The following is a 13,954-nucleotide window of genomic DNA, read 5'->3' as shown; positions in this document are numbered from 1 at the left end:
GAGAGAGCGTGAGAGAGGGAGCAGTGCCTTTTCAAAGTTCAGTGTATCTCTTCTGTCATGGCTTGTGGCTCAGAGGAATAGGGGATGGAGGCTGGCTGAGGCAAAGAAAGCAAGAATGGAAATGTTTCTTTCTTATCTATTTCCATGTTCTTATAAATGGAGCTACTGTGTTCAATTAGTGAGAAGCAGGGCATTCTGCAGAATGCACAGCTACAAAACTTCTGAGCCATGATTAGAAAAACTTGACAAACTGGTTAAATAATTTTTTCCTTTCTTTCTCTGCTCTATTTCTTCCCATTTCCCTCTTTTTGATATGGTCATTAAAGAAAGTTAACAAGTTAATGAGGCCTAAAAAAGATCTGTAAAAGAAGAAAAAGATTAGAAGGAAGAACAGCTGTCGGTGAAGTCAGTACAAGTACTGCTTTTAACTCAGTTCTTCCCAAATACGTACTGTGGGTCTTCTTGATCTAATCCAGCCACAAACAAACCCAGTAAGGCCACAGCAAAAATAAGACAGAAACATGAAAAATCTTTTCACAATTAATTACAAAATCACCTTGATCCAAACCTGGCATACCTTTCAGGCTCTCTGTCTCCATTAGAAAAGCTTAACTGGATAGTTTGAAGCTCTTGAATAAGAAGCTAAAGACAAAAGTGAGTTCTATTAAAATCTTGGACAGCTTTGCTGACTTCTTCATTAAAACTAGAAATGATCTCCAGGTTATCTTTTAACCTTCAGGAGATATCACAGCAGTGAAAATTATGTTTATGATGCCTTCTGTTAGATTGCCAGAAGAAGGATCCAGGGAACTACAGGCCTATCAGCCTGACCTCAGTAGCGGGGAAGGTCATGGAGTGGTTCATCTTCAGGGAGCTCACCAGGAAAGTGTAGGACAACCAGGGGATCAGGCCCAGCCAGCATGGCTTCATGAAAGGCAGGTCCTGCCTGACCAACCTCATCTCCTTCTATAAGCAGGTGACCTGCCTCATGGGTGAGGGAAAGGCTGTGGATGTTGTCTACCTGGACTTTAGTAAAGCCTTTGACACTGTCTCCCACAGTATCCTCTTAGAGAAGCTGGCGGCTCATGGCTTGGACAGGTGTAGTCTTTGCTGGGTAAAACACTAGCTGGATGGCCAAAGCCCAGAGAGCTGTGGTGAACGGAGCTAAATCCGGCTGGTGGCCAGCCACGAGTACGGTTCCCCAGGGCTCAGTGTTGGGGCCAGTCTTATTTAATATCTTTATCAATGATCTAGATGAGGGGATCGAGGGCACCCTCAGTAAGTTTGCAGATGATGCCAAGCTGGGTGGGAGTGTTGATCTGTTTGGGTGTAGGAAGGCCCTACAGAGGGACCTGGACAGGCTGGATCAATGGGCCAGAGCCAACGGTATGAGATTCAACAAGGCCAAGTGCCAGGTCCTGCACTTGGGTCACAACAACCCCATGCAACGCTACAGGCTTGGGGAAGAGTGGCTGGAGAGCTGCCTGGAGGAAAAGGACCTGAGGGTGTTGACTGATAGCCGGCTGAACATGGGCCAGCAGTGTGCTCAGGTGGGCAAGAAGGCCAACAGCATCCTGGCTTGTATCAGGAATAGTGTGGCCAGCAGGAACAGGGAGGTGATCGTGCCCCTGTACTCGGCACTGGTGAGGCTGCACTTCGAGTACTGTGTGTAGTTTTGGGCCCCTCAGTACAAGAAGGACATTGAGTTGCTGGAGCGTGTCCAGAGAAGGGCAACAAAGTTGGTGAAGGGTCTGGAGAGCAGGTCTTAAGAGGAGCGGCTGAGGGAATTGCGGTTGTTTAGCCTGGAGAAGAGGAGGCTGAGGGGAGACCTTATTGCTCTCTACAACTACCTGAAAGGAGGTTGTAGCAAGGTGGGTGTTGGTCTCTTCTCCCAGGTCACCAGCGATAGAATGAGGGGAAATGGCTTCAGGCTGCATCAGGGGAAGTTTAGATTGGATATTAGGAGAAATTTCTTCACAGAAAAGAGGGGTCAGGCATTGGAACAGGCTACTACAGAGAGGTGGTAGAGTCACCATCCCTGGAGGTATTTAAAAGACGTGTAGAGGTGTCACTTCAGGTCATGGTTTAGGAGACATGGAAATGTTGGGTTGATGGTTGGACTTGATGATCCTAGAGGTCTTTTCCAACCTTAATGATTCTATGATTCTATGATTCTATTTAAGAGCCCACCACTCACAGAAAATGGTGGCATTCTGTGGTCTGCCAGTCCATATAATCAATAGTAGTTACATACAAGAAAATAAACATAATGGGGTCAACAAATATTGGATCACCTGATGACTGTTTGCAAAACTGACTTCAAAGCCCTGCTTATCATGCAAAGTTATCAGAGTTTGACACTATCTCATTTTTATAGTTTCAACAAAAGTTCCAGAGTTTGAAAGACAACACTGCACCACTTTGCATGTTTCCCTGCCTTGCACAACATCATTGAGCTCTGCATTTGTCTGTCTTTCATGATACAAAAATGGCAAGGGAGGGCTAAATGTCCTTTAGTTTTTCTATTTAAATATTATTCCTTATCTAAATTCTCCCTTGGAATGGGTGGGATAGAGGCATAAAGACAATAAGTAGCAATTATTGAAAGGCAAATGGAAAAGAGGGCAAAGATAGGAACCACCCTCCAAGAATACAAAATCTGGAAAGCAACGGAAAAAAAATTCAAATATCAGGAAAAGTTCACGAGCATCTGGGAGTAAGAGGAAACAGAAAAGAAAACACCCTACTAATCATTGCTAACTCACTAGTGAAGAGACAAAAACTGATTATTCTAAAAGAAACAAACCAGATTATTTCTTACCTTTATAGATACGGCCAAGTCCTCTATAGTCCATTTGGTCTGAACAATTGAAAACAACAACATACTTTCCCAGGCATTTGCCCATGTCTTTAGTTGTCTCTGTTTTCCCTGTCCCTGCTGGTCCTGCTGGTGCACCACCCATACTCATGCCCAGGGCCTGTGCCAGCGTGATGTAACACCTAGTGAAGACCAAAGAGGTCTATTAATCTTTTTCTACTATTAATTACTTGAAGTCTATTAATGTAACTACAGCAGTTGTATTACAAAGAGCTGGGGAAGAGGGCAGAAATGACTGGGCTTTCCTGTGGTAAGTCCTCAGTCACCCCCTTTGCACACTGTGAAGCTGAGTTACCAGGTACCACCTTTGCTCCACCTGCAGAAAAGCATGTGTCCAGCACAGCGACGACTGCAAGAGTCCAGGAAAAGCACAAGCCAAATCTAAATGCTGAACACCAAAATACTGCAGTATTGTGATTTTCTCACACTAACCATGAACCCTCCCTCTGTGACTCAGCCTTATGCTGCGGTACCCAGACATTCTGGGTCTCTGCCTTTTTTACCATCTTCACACTCTCTCCCCAGAGCACACAGGATGGGCTCCTCTGATGTGGCAATAGGAAGGCACAAAGGCTGGAAGCAGCTCCTGTTCTTGCCGCTTCCCTACCAGCATGCCAAACCAGAGCAATGCTGCCAGACATATCAGGTCTTTGAGTTCCAGGGGGAGAATGGAAGAAAGGGAAGATTGTAGTGGGCAATGAAGAAAGAAGAGGAGGGACCCATGAATCCTAAGACCATCTTCTGCTTCAGTCTCCATCCTGGGTTGACATCCTCAGGTTTAAGTGTCAGCCTCCCCAGATGGTGTGGAGACTACTGAAGGGTGTAGGAAGACTGTTGTTCTAACCTACAATGCTCCAGAATCCCAGTAAGCCCATTTTAACACTGTGAAACTCAATAGCTTTATCCTGTATCTGGGGAGAGAAAATGGGCACTGACAATAACCAAATGATACCAGCTAGTATCACTTCCTATAAGATGATACAGTACTCATTCTAATTATAATAGCAGCAATAATGCTTTATCACCTTATTTCTCTGTAATCAGTTAACAGGCACTCAGTTAACACAGAAAAAATAACACTCCTAATAATTCTGCTACTGAAAATGAGGTAAGGACAATCTGTATACATAGAACAAGTCCTAAACATAACTTGCACTTCATTTCTTGTATCTGCCATGACATGGACTGTGTCTGACATGGTGTTTAGGAGCACTCAATTTCAGTCCCATTATCTTAATGTACTGTATGTTACCACCAGTGCGTATTTATCATGTGCTTCGGGAATCCTTCTGAACACAAAATCATTAGCCAAACAGCCCTTGACTCCAAGTTGATTAATGGAAAGCGAGGATATCATTACCTGAAAATTGCCAGAAGCTCATACAAGTCCGTATACCAATATCAAAAATATTAAAATGGAAAAAGCCTATAAGGGGAATAAAATTTGTTCTTACGCAACACTGCTGAGGTACATAAATTTCCCATGCCAACACTAGAAAACATTTCTGCTTCAAATGCTCTTTCAGTGTTCAACAGTGGATAGCCACCAATCCCTGCAGTTCTGTTTGGCTCTTCTAGGTTTGCCCAAAGACTGATACCTCGGTTCTTTTTTGTTGTTATTACTAGAGTTTAAACTCATTCAGAAGACTTATTTTATTCAATAACGTCATCCTGCGCTAGCTTTCAATCTCATGTGACATAGTGCCTTGAATCAATCCCTAACCAATTAGACTCCATTTTAATTCTGTGAACAAATATTGCATGACAACATTTTCTTGATACCGCCTCTCCTGGTGGGCAAAAATATTGTCTGTGTGGTAGTGCTGCCATACTTAGTAATCACCTGCATGTTTACTGCTGCAAACAGATCTCTATCTAGCATAGGAATAGTAGGGTATATAACATAGAATTTGGCATATATGTGTTACTTATTAAAAGGCAGGTATCCAAGCACAGGATTTTGGCTCTCTTAAATAGCTCACTGGGCATAATTTTGGTCTGAAACTTCACTAGTAAACAAAATCTAGTAGCACAGAGAGCACAAAGACAACTCCAACATTAATTCAATGGCCTACAGCCATTCTTCATACAACAAAGGACTGAACATGCACAGTATTTTGACATTCCTATCCATACTTGAAAGAACAAGCTCTGGCATAGCAAATACATCTGCCTCTTGCCTAGCTGAAGTACGATCAAGTGCTTTAGGAAAACATGCATCTAATGGAGTTTGTACTGTGCTGTATAATTAACACTCCAGCAATAAAAAGTTCTCCTTATGTTTTGCCCTCTGAGCTTTTCTGTGTTTATAGTCCTGTAATTCTCCATAGGCCTTGCTTAAAACCATATTGGCACTAGTTATTCGATGCCATGTCCTGAGTTACTGCTTTTTCCTCTAAGGTGACTTCAAATGAACCACTAGCCATAATCCCAAATTCTCATACAACTACTAGCTTATTGAAAGCAGCAATATATTGGTTTTAGATCCACTCTGTTTAGGCTAGCGGCATGTATGCCATTCAGCTGTATTTCTCTTGAGTACAATTTTTTCAATGCCTACCACAGCACATATAGCTCAAGCAAACACTCAAAGACAATTCAAGACCACTCCTAGGAGTGCCTGCTTTTGCTAGGTGAATATATAAGCACTGGCCTCTGCTGTTCATCATCGATATTGCAGCACTATAGTGCAAGAAGCCTGACTCGTGAAAGTTAGAGGAATTAAGTCAAAGGAATTAAGTCTTAGCTTCAGTACTATGCACTGCATTCTTTTTATAAATACCTGTCGGTTAAGGGAGTTATAACAAGTCTGTCTGTACACCCTAAGTATTCATTGCAGTATGTGAACTCTACATCAGTGATTTGGATAATGCATTTATCCAAGTCTTCAAGAAAATAAAATCGAGACTGTTTTTGCCATTCAAAATCAGACGGAGATTTAATGTTCATACGGACCTATAATGGAAAAGAAAAATCATTAACACAGAAATGAAACAGTATAACAAAGTAGTCTTAAATTCCATAGAAGAAGAAGGTCTACCATGCGTCAATTCAAGAGCTGGAAGAATGAGCACAGAATCTGTCAGGAGTCAAGAACATCCAGAAGTATCTTTTCAACCTGGCTGTGACGTGTTCTGAACTTTCTGACCAATTTGATTTTCCTCTGAATTGTGTGTAGAGATTATGAATTTTGTCTTACAGAGATATTGAAGACCAGTGATGGAAAAGTTCACAAAACACTATGTAGCAATACTGGCTACACTGCATGGCATCTGGTGCCATTACTCACAGAAATACTAAATCATGGACAATGCTTGAATATATTGTATACATGTCTATGTGTTTATCTGGGATGTATTTTTCAGTATGAACTTGCCACACACATATTTAGATTTGTGGCAGATTAATAGATCTTAATTCACTATTTTTGACACTTGATTTCAAAACCGCCGGCCTCTTATGGAATATGCAGTCCTGGTTGTAAGCCTGGCAGCCATAGTGTAAGATGAAGAGGAGGTCCTGGATTCTCAGCCACTTCCCTCTACTTTCTCGCAATCACAAAAGGACATGTTTAGCAGGGAGTAGAACATTTTGAGAGAAAAGGATAATATGTGTACTAGTTAAGAATCCTTTCCCCAGTTTAGGACTTGCACCCCCTTTATTTCACATACAGACCCTTTAAGTTTAACCAGTTTTCTGTCATTTAATTTTAGTATAATATGACATTTAATTAATTGACAATGAAATGTCCAATTAAGAAATAATTATGAAAATAAATTAAAAATTATGGGCAGAGGCTAAAACCTCATGACTTTCTTAGAAGCTGGCAGTTTTCTTTCTAACTTTTGGTATTTTTCTTTATGATTTTCTGTCTTTCTTTACATATGCACTGAATTTTTATCTTTCTAATATATATGCATAAGTTAAACAATGCGGTATTGAATTATTGACCTTTGCACCATGCAAGCTTTTTAAAAGTTATTTAACTTCAATTTTTATAATTATACTTTCATGTATTTAATAAACTTATCTAAAGGAGTCTGATGCAACTCAATAATAAAAAAATTTAAAATATGTGTTCTGGTTTTGGTTGCTACCCTTTTCAAATATCTGGAGCCTCACCGCTTTAACCTTTGAATAAGTATTACCTTAAGTCATCACAGAGGCTTTTTTTCCTTTTACATTTCAATTAAATAATGTATTAAATTTTCAATTTGAAAGAATAGTTTAATTTAAAAGTTAAACTCCTTTGCTCACAGTGGATTTGTGCATGATAGGTGTCAACAACCATTTTAAAAACTGAAATCTGAACCTATGAACACACCTATATAAAATTCACCCTTATCTCTGCATGACATCTATATGACAGCATACTAAATTTATTATGCTATATCACAGCACTAATATCAGAGCTACTCAAAGTGAATAGATTGTAAGAGTTTTTAATATTTTTTTTATATGTGCAAAAACTTCCATACAGAAAGTCCCTTAAAGGTTTTCAAAAACTTACCAAACCATCGAAGATATCCTTCTGGTGCACATGAATGGTGATTAAAGTTTCGTATTTTGTGCGCTCCATTCTTGTCAGATTGTGCGTTGTCATGTCGATCAAATCATTTAAAAGTTCCAAAAACTTCTGATTTGTTGTGTGCATTACCTTGTCCACATAGTAAGAACAGCCATATTAATAGAAACATCATTTGTTCTTCCAATGTTTGGAATAAAAAATAAAAAACATCTTCAAACGTATGGGCCCATGACATCTATGATCTGCTTTGTATTTATGAGTCTTGGAATCCTAAATTTGGATTTGCCGGCTGCCCTCCATGCATGCATTCTTAGCCCAACAGAGTACAATGAGGTTATCTCTAGGTCAACAGGTCATATGAGGAGATCTTATTCCAAGGTTGTTGCTCCCTCTATTACACATTACATCTTCAGCTGATTGCATCCCTGCATATTTTCAGAACCACCAGTGTCTGGTTTTGGGTACTGCACATCGGCCCAGGCAGTATCTACTCTTTAGGAGGAACAGGAACCTGGAGATCTATCACATCCTCTAACCAGAAGAGGGGGAAAATGTAGTGTAATTTTAGATGCCAATGCTAAACTAATAATTTCTTATGTGGCACCAGATTCTGTTACAGAATACAATACCCTCTATACAATATTGACTCAGGTAAACAGCAGCAGCCTCCATCAGTGGTGTTCCTGGTACACAACAAATTACAAAGCGCTGAGGTTTCAGAAAGGGCAGCTCATATATACTCCTGTTCTAAATGTGTGAGAGAACAATCACACTTGCTTTCTGTAAATATAGGCAAAGCCTAAAACTTACACTGCTTATTGAGAAAAAAATCCTAAACCACTGCAAAATGAACAGAGAACTAAACAACCTCCCCACCCCCAAACACACACACACCCAGAGTTCATTCTAAGTAAACTAAAGTTGTTTTTTAGTTAATGCAAAAACATCTTTGCGTCCAGTTAGTGTACGAACTGGAGTGGACTAAAAGCAGGCCTGTGCCCTTTTTAAACTTTGTACAGTGCAGAAAATACAGCACTAAGTGGTCTTCTCCATAGTCTAGACTCTTTGTTTTCATTCAGTATCAAAGTACAGGTTGGTACCATTCCCCTGCATTTACTGTTATGGTAGGATGATGTTACTGGTTCGTTGTCCAATCTCACTGTATTTCTTGATTAATGGTAATTTGCAACTCTTTAGTTCACATCCTCCCCTTCCTCCTTCACAGATTCATTGTTAGTAATAACACCTTGGTATTAACAGGACCTTCTCTACATGTTAGCGATTAGACAAGCACCGCCTCAAATAGCTTCTATTCTTTCTTTTCCCCAAAAAACAAGCTCATCAACTAAAGGACCTAATACACTCTGTTACCATAGACTAATGCCCATGAAGCACAGTTATTTCCCCAAATCTGGGGCTCTCTTATTTCTTTCCAAATCTGATTTTAGGAAAGCAACAGGATAAGCTTCCCTGTATACCCAAACTGAGAAATTGTCTCTTCCCAAGATGACTGCGTTGACAGAACAATAGAGAAAATCACAGAATTAGGAACAATCTAAAGGACATGCTGGGGGGTGGTGAGGAGGTGTGACCTCTTAACACATTTTCTATCATTCTGTTTTCCTGTTAGTTTATTTGTTATTGCAGTTACTTAGCTAGTATTTTGTGCTTTTTCCTACATGTTACTTCTACCTTTTCACAATATGCACTGTTCCAAACAATGCTTTTAATTAATCCCCAAAGATTCATTAAATACTACCTTTTTGTCTGTTTTGGTACTGTTCAGTGCATTCTCTGCATCTCTGGTCCAGATCATTTGAATTCCCAGAAGTCCTATTTGTGCAGGAAACATTGCCTGAAAGTCATACAGCTTAAATCCTGAATCACTAATGGCCATTGATGCTTGTCTAATGATGGCGTGGATTGTTTTCCTAATCCCGTTCAGCAGCTGACCTAACCAGAGTTCCACACTGCCCTGAAATAAACAAGAAAGTACTTCTAAAGAATTAGTTTATGAATAATTCAAAAGGATAAAAAGCCCTATGCGACTTCTTTTTCCAGTCCGTCATACCCCCATTTGCCTCTTTGTTTTTCTCTAATCTTTAAAAGATTCCTCTCCTCCTTCTGCTCCGCTGCCCTTTTACACATATGTGATGGGTTTGACACTTCACATCAGAACTGCTGAAAAAACAGGGAAAGTAATCGTTACAGAATGACACAAATGTCCTGTCCTTTTGGGCCTTTGCTCTTGCTGTTCACATTGGAAGGTTTTCTTTCAGCTAGTTAAATAATAGCATGATGCGATACTGTTGGTCTCTGCAGCATAAATCTACTTTAAATCAAGTCATGAAAAACTGTAATATATTCCATTACCTGAGCTAAAACTGGTTCAATAACATTGACCTGTTCTCCTTCTTGAGATTCAAACAATAAAATCTGGTCGTAGTTTTTTTCATTAAATCCCACTCGGTTAACATTGTCAAACAAACTTAATAAATGTGCCTACAACAGAATCAGAAAAAAAAAAGCTCTATAAACTTATCTGATATTGCATTCTTACTTTTCCTTTAAGTCCTGTATTAGAAGATTCTACAAATCTTTCCATAAGTGAAAGAAATTCTCTCAACTAAACAAAATCCTCCATCGCCCTCACTTACTAATACTGACCATATTACTTGTACCTGAATAGTGTGGGAATCAGATGCTTGACCAAGGATTTCCAGAAGAGCAGGGTCAGATACAAAAAAAAATCTTGGAAATATTAACCGCTTTTTTTCCAAATACCCAGTCAGTGATTTCTGACAGATTTCCAATTGTTCCAGCAAATGTGGTAATAGCTGTGCCAGTGTCTCATCTCCAACACAGCATTGCACAATGTTTGATGTTTCATGGGCTCTCTGCATAATCCTCTGCCATGATTTATCAATGTTCTGAAATCTTCTGGCTTCCTGGAGTACACGAAAAAATGCATTAGCTCTTCCTCATGTTTGTCAAATTCTAAAAATTAAAAAATTCCATGAGACAAGGTAACAGTTTAATATTTCCCTTGCTGTTCAAGTCTTCTTTGCAGGACTAATGTACAAATATTTACAGGCATGCTCATAATGATCAGTGCTTGTAATGGTTAGAGTCCAAATTGCAAGCAAAAAAGCCCAATGGGGCAGCTCTGGAAATGGCTTTTACTTCATGTTGGGCACCAAAATTGTCCATATAAAAGGATTCCGACACATACAAGAGAACTCAAACAGCAGCCTTCTCAGAAATGACAGTCTTCCTTATAGCAATACACAATGTCACGTAATGGCTGCTCCACAGATGTTATGAGTAAGTCATTAGTAATACCTGACAAACAAAACCAGTATAGTCTGAAACTGCCACACTTGTAAGGTATTGTAGGTGAAAGGAGACAAATTCTCAAATACTGGAAGCTGGAGAATAAATGGTTTTCTATACTGTGTATACTGCCTTTAAAAACTTCTTCTTCACCTACAATAAATGAAATGTTAATGGGATCATAAGTTATCTGAGAACAAGGAAAGATCTCAAGAGACCATCCAAAGCCATTTGCCAGTCGCAAGACAGGATCATACCCATGCCACTCTTCAAAAACATCTGTCTGTCTTGTGTTTAAAGGTGCTCAATTCTGGAGATTCAGAAGACTCTCCAGGCAACCTTTGCTACCAGTCACTCTGTTTCAGTACCTAAGCTAAATTTTTCTTGTGTGTACACCAACTGCTTCTCATCTTACTCACAGATACAGAGAACACACTGTTCTTCCTACTGAGAGCAACCCTTATATTTTTGAAAACTTATCACATCATCTCCTCTATTTTCCCTCTCCTTCACACCAAACAAGCCTAGCTGGTTGAATCTTTTCTTGTGTGTCATCCTTCATGGATAGTTCCTCATTCTTATCACCCTTTTTTATTCTCTCTCAAATTTGTCTATGTATTTCTTTAGCCAAAACCAGGTACAATATTCTAGTTATCAGTTATTGCCATTTATGCATCCCACTTTTCTGTCTGCATTTTACATATCAGCAATCTAAAACTAATTTTCTGATAGTATTATGAGAGACAATGTCAAAAGCCTATCAAGATATATAGCAACTACTTTTTCCTCTAACCACAAAGCTTGTTGCCCAGCTTAAAAATAAACTAGATTTGTTTGACAAGTTTTGCTTCTAACAAATCCAAACTGACTGTTACTTATCTCCTTGTTAACTTCCAGATGCTTACAGACAGTTATTTGTTGCAGTATTCATCCAGGAATTGCAATTAAGTCTACTCATCTATCATTACTCCTCCACCAAGCTGTTCCTTCTCCTCCTTCTTTAAAAATAGTCACATTTGCTTTTTTCCAGAATACTGTTCATGTATCATCCTTGTAAGAAGTAGCTTTAGCAGTTATTAAATGCCTCAGCCGTGCTGCAGCATTTGTGCATCTGCAAAAACTGCTTATTGATTCTCTGATAAACATTAACAATATAGACATCTCACAAACTAAAAAAAAGTATTGTTTTCTTAAATAACAAGAAAGCTTTACTTAACTTAGAAAAATCAATGTTAGTTTTGGAAATTGTAATTCTTTAATTAGAAAAGATGTGGTCTAAAAAAAAATCAATGTTTAATAATTTCCCAATAATCATGGTTTTGTTAAGTTACAGCACTGGCTGATCCAGTGCTACTAAACTGTGGTGTGTTAGAACTATATGAAAGCCTCTCATTAGGAGACACACAGAAAGGGTGACTTATTTGGTATTGCTCTTCTGCAGGAAGTCAGATCATTCCTTAACTCTTTTGCAGCTTCTAGCATGGAAGGTCATAACTGCCTTTTGAAGAGGTTGTAATAGTTCACACAGATTAGCATACAGGCAGCTGCCCAAGCCTTGCAGCATCTCTCTGTGGGACTTCATTATACTGAGTCCTAGAGAGTACAGAATTCATACAGAAAATCTGTCATTCCATTATTATATAACTTAGAGCCTATAAACAAATACGCACAGGAAGAGATGGATGTTTGCATATATGGCAAAAGCAATACATCCATGTTGCATCATTACGTAGTTGTCATGGTTTTAGCTGGGAGAGAGTTGATTTTCTTCACTGTAGCTGGTATAGTGCTCTGTCTTGGACTTAGTGTGAAGACAGTGTTAATAACACAGAGATGTTTTGGTTGTTGCTGGGTAGCGCTTGTACTAGTCAAGGACTTTTCAGCCTCCCATGCTCTGCCGGGTGCACAAGAAGCTGGAAGGGGAGGGGGCACAGCTAAGAGAGCGGATTCAAACTGACCAAAGGGATATTTCATATCATGCAACATCATGCCCAGTATGTTAACTGGGAGGAGCTGAGGAGCTGGTCGGGGGAGGGAGGCAACAATCGCAGCTTGGGGACTGGCAGCATCGGTCAGTGGGTGGTGAGCAGTTATATAGCTTGTGGGTTTTTTCATTTTTATTATATTATCATTATTATCATAATCATTATTATTATCATGACTGTTTTATTTGAATTATTAAACTGTTCTTATCTCAACCCACAAGTTTTCTTGCTTTTGCTCTTCTGAATCTCTCCCCCATCCCACGGGGTGGGGGGGAGTGAGTGAGCAGCTGTGTGGTGTTTAGCTGCCAGCTGGGGCTAAACTATCACGTGATTTACTAACATTGCAAGCTCATGGGAACATTTGAACCTGAATTACAAACAATCCCATTCCTGTATGTTTGACCAAGTTCTACACAGTTCAGCCAGACAGACCCTAGTTTGGCAAAGCTTCTTCTGAACTACCTGTGCGCAGCCAACAAAACTTAAATGCATGATATGCATTGGCAAGTAAACTCTGTGATGTGGCTAATCTCTTGGTACAACTTATTTTCATTAACATATTGTTATCATAAATCAGCATACCTGAGGTAGTTGTTTTGCAATGTCTCCACCAACAAACACAGCTTCAAGGTAAATCCAGAGGTTTTGTACAGTAATCCAGTTTTCAATTATCTCTGCAGTATTGGTCAACTTCTGAACCCACTGTTGTATAGTGGTTTTAAATGGTGCATTATACCTGTATGAACATGAGGCAAAGGGCAAACAAACCTAAGTGATCATTGTTTACTTTTAGGTTTGATTAGCTTTACACGATACGTGCATTTATTAAGTTTCACACCTGTTGCTCATGAGCGACCCCAGTATCATGAGGCTGTCTTCCACCAAAGCTATTTTCTCCAATATATCTGATCCTTTCAGAAGGAGTTCTCCTCGAGTTTTGAAATGGCCAAAACTGAAAGCATGAGTGCTCCATTCACTGATGACATGCTTCAGTTTTGCTTCAATATCCTTTTCTTTAACAGCACTGATGCAGATATCCTGTGCAAATTAAACTAGTCAATTTCATCTAAGGCTAATATAATGCATATTTATAAAGACAATTAAAATTCGTTGGCTAGATCCAGACTTCAGTGCAAGTTCTAGCTAACGAAGAGACACATTGAAGCACCTCAAAATTATATTATAAACGAGATTATATTATAGTACTACTTTTAACTAAAACACTTTATG

The 13,954-nt window shown here is 39.3% G+C and overlaps 1 protein-coding gene across 1 annotated transcript in view; it reads right to left on the bottom strand.

The window, feature by feature from the left end:
- Nucleotides 1–13,954, bottom strand: part of LOC104050918 (dynein axonemal heavy chain 5) — a 178,554-nt gene that overhangs the window by 115,119 nt on the left and 49,481 nt on the right. Inside the window, exons 34-41 of the mRNA XM_064443197.1 lie at nt 13,563–13,762; nt 13,307–13,460; nt 10,088–10,354; nt 9,780–9,908; nt 9,166–9,381; nt 7,389–7,535; nt 5,661–5,833; nt 2,822–3,000 (exon numbers count right to left, since the gene is read on the bottom strand). Of these exons, the coding sequence (XP_064299267.1) occupies nt 2,822–3,000; nt 5,661–5,833; nt 7,389–7,535; nt 9,166–9,381; nt 9,780–9,908; nt 10,088–10,354; nt 13,307–13,460; nt 13,563–13,762 (1,465 nt within the window). The remainder of the gene's footprint in view (nt 1–2,821; nt 3,001–5,660; nt 5,834–7,388; nt 7,536–9,165; nt 9,382–9,779; nt 9,909–10,087; nt 10,355–13,306; nt 13,461–13,562; nt 13,763–13,954) is intronic.

The sequence above is a fragment of the Phalacrocorax carbo genome, chromosome 2 (genome assembly GCF_963921805.1).
Source record: "Phalacrocorax carbo chromosome 2, bPhaCar2.1, whole genome shotgun sequence".
NCBI lineage: Eukaryota > Metazoa > Chordata > Aves > Suliformes > Phalacrocoracidae > Phalacrocorax > Phalacrocorax carbo.
This window is presented reverse-complemented; position numbering and strand designations above follow the sequence as displayed.